Below are 2,500 nucleotides of genomic sequence, written 5' to 3'. Positions count from 1 at the left end.
TCTTGCTTTCTCTCTCTCTCTCGCTTGCTTTCTCTCTCGCTTGCTTTCTCTCTCTCTCTCGCTTGCTTTCTCTCTCTCTCTCGCTTGCTCTCTCTCTCTCTCGCTTGCTTTCTCTCTCTCTCTCGCTTTCTTTCTCTCTCTCTCTCTCTTGCTTTCTCTCTCTCTCGCTTGCTTTCTCTCTCTCTCTCTCTTGCTTTCTCTCTCTCTCTCGCTTGCTTTCTCTCTCTCTCGCTTGCTTTCTCTCTCTCTCTCGCTTGCTTTCTCTCTCTCTCTCGCTTGCTTTCTCTCTCTCTTGCTTTCTCTCTCTTGCTTGCTTTCTCTCTCTCTCTCGCTTGCTTTCTCTCTCTCTCTCTCTCGCTTGCTTTCTCTCTCTCTCTCGCTTGCTTTCTCTCTCTCTCTCGCTTGCTTTCTCTCTCTCTCTCGCTTGCTTTCTCTCTCTCTCTCGCTTGCTTTCTCTCTCTCTCTCTCTCTCTCTCGCTTTCTCTCTCTCTCTCGCTTTCTCTCTCTCTCTTGCTTTCTTTCTTTCTTTCTTTCTTTCTTTGACCAATCCCACAGAAGTTTAGAGTTTATGGAATGGTGGTGATCACCATAGCAATCAGGGCTAAATGTAATGTCTACTGATTATGGGGGCTTTATACACACACACACACACAGGAACACTGCTGACACACACACACACAAACACAGGAATCCTGTATACACAGATAAATAGTTTCCAGAGTTTGTTCTTGAAGCGGTGGACCTAAATGACAGATGTGTGCTATAATGCTGTATACATTCTACAACTCCCCTTCTGTTTTAGAGGACCACCATTAGTTTCTAACCTGTTTCATTCTGGTTAGTACATTTTCTGACGGTCAGTTTGTTTCAGACATTCTCAGTGCTAATCTGAGTATCATACTTACTACTGTATATGGGAATGAATGGAACATCTTGATGTCATATCCTGTTGGTCCGTTACTGAGTGTTCTTCCCAATCTAGTGTTGCAGCACGTAACTCCTCTCACACATTCATGTCACCACACTCAGAATCACTTCATGTTCACACATGCTGGAGGCTTGGAAATATTTTCACACTATTCCAAGTATCATAAACTCCCCTCCCTCCCTGATTTTTCAGCCAATCGGACAAGCATTTGCTCTGGTGCAGCCAACCAGTGATAGGCCTGCTCTGAAGCCTGAACCAATCAAACCCTCTGAGAAGAAGACTGAAAAGGTTGAGGTCATCAAGGTGGGTGGAGCTTAATGTTTGAGGGTGTGTGTGTTACCAGGGTGTGTAATGTGTGTGTAATACGTCTGTGTTCCATGTGTTGCAGGTGTATCTGGAGGATCGTAGACAGGAGCAGCAGAGACACCAGCAGAGCCTCAAGATGTTGTCAGATGAAGTCTCCCAGATACAGGAGGTAAGACACATTCTCTCTCCTCTCTCTCTCACTTTCTCTCTCTGCGTGTGAGTCTGTCAGTAACACGTGTGTGTGTGTGTTGCTCAGGTGAGATACTGTCTGAAGACCCTGAGGGAACAGATGGCAACCAAGAACAAAGGACAACACAAGGTATGTGAACACGTGTTGTTAAGGAACACATTTATAATGTTTATGTGAACACGTGTTGTTAAGGAACACATTTATAATGTTTATGTGAACACGTGTTGTTATGGAACACATTTATAATGTTTATGTGAACACGTGTTGTTATGGAACACATTTATAATGTTTATGTGAACACGTGTTGTTAAGGAACACATTTATAATGTTTGTGAACACGTGTTGTTATGGAACACATTTATAATGTTTATGTGAACACGTGTTGTTAAGGAACACATTTATAATGTTTGTGAACACGTGTTGTTATGGAACACATTTATAATGTTTGTGAACACGTGTTGTTATGGAACACATTTATAATGTTTATGTGAACACGTGTTGTTATGGAACCAGTTGTTTAGTGTCATCATTCATTTTGATACCTACTGATGACATATGCAATATGTCCTGTGTGTGTCACTTCTACCTAAATGTTTCTCATATCGCTTCTCGTTCTCTCCATCCCTCACTATTCCCTCTCTTTCTTCATCCTTCTCTCCTCCTAGTTTCTTGCTAGTGGCTACGGAGTCAGCACTCCCTCCAATCAGAACATCTCTTCTTCCTCAAAGGGAGGAGCTAAAGATGATGGACAGGTGAGGGGCTTTTCACATGCCCTATACACACAGGTTTGTGTGTGTGTGTGTGTGTGTGTGTGTGTGTGTGTGTGTGAGAGAGAGCTTATGTGTGCGTCTAACACCTACATATCAAGTCTTAGACTGACCCAGTTCGAAGAGATTGGCATGGTTCAGTGTGTGTGTGTCCATTTTAGTATGAGTGTATTCACAAATACAGAGAGGGAGAGGAACACCCCCCAGGAGAGAGATCTGGAAGGCCTGGTACATTCCGTCCCTCCTCTCCTCCTGTGTTGTTGAGTGTGTTTGTGTTCTTCTCCCTCCATTGTTCTACATTCCCCAGAT

At 43.5% G+C, this 2,500-nt stretch overlaps 1 protein-coding gene across 4 annotated transcripts in view; it reads left to right on the top strand.

Annotated features, from left to right (window-relative positions):
• Nucleotides 1–2,500, top strand: part of LOC112238542 (tuftelin) — a 52,538-nt gene that overhangs the window by 16,039 nt on the left and 33,999 nt on the right. For 3 of the 4 annotated variants that reach the window (XM_042307120.1, XM_042307141.1, XM_042307124.1), the window contains exons 3-6: nt 1,121–1,231; nt 1,317–1,403; nt 1,491–1,553; nt 2,090–2,209. In XM_042307120.1, the coding sequence (XP_042163054.1) occupies nt 1,121–1,231; nt 1,317–1,403; nt 1,491–1,553; nt 2,090–2,209 (381 nt within the window). The remainder of the gene's footprint in view (nt 1–1,120; nt 1,232–1,316; nt 1,404–1,490; nt 1,554–2,089; nt 2,210–2,500) is intronic. The other variant, XM_042307130.1, reaches the window with a different exon arrangement.

Source organism: Oncorhynchus tshawytscha, linkage group LG03, assembly GCF_018296145.1.
Source record: "Oncorhynchus tshawytscha isolate Ot180627B linkage group LG03, Otsh_v2.0, whole genome shotgun sequence".
Classification (NCBI taxonomy): Eukaryota; Metazoa; Chordata; class Actinopteri; order Salmoniformes; family Salmonidae; genus Oncorhynchus; species Oncorhynchus tshawytscha.
The sequence above is the reverse complement of the archived record's forward strand: the minus strand, read 5'-3'. Positions and strand labels throughout refer to the sequence as shown.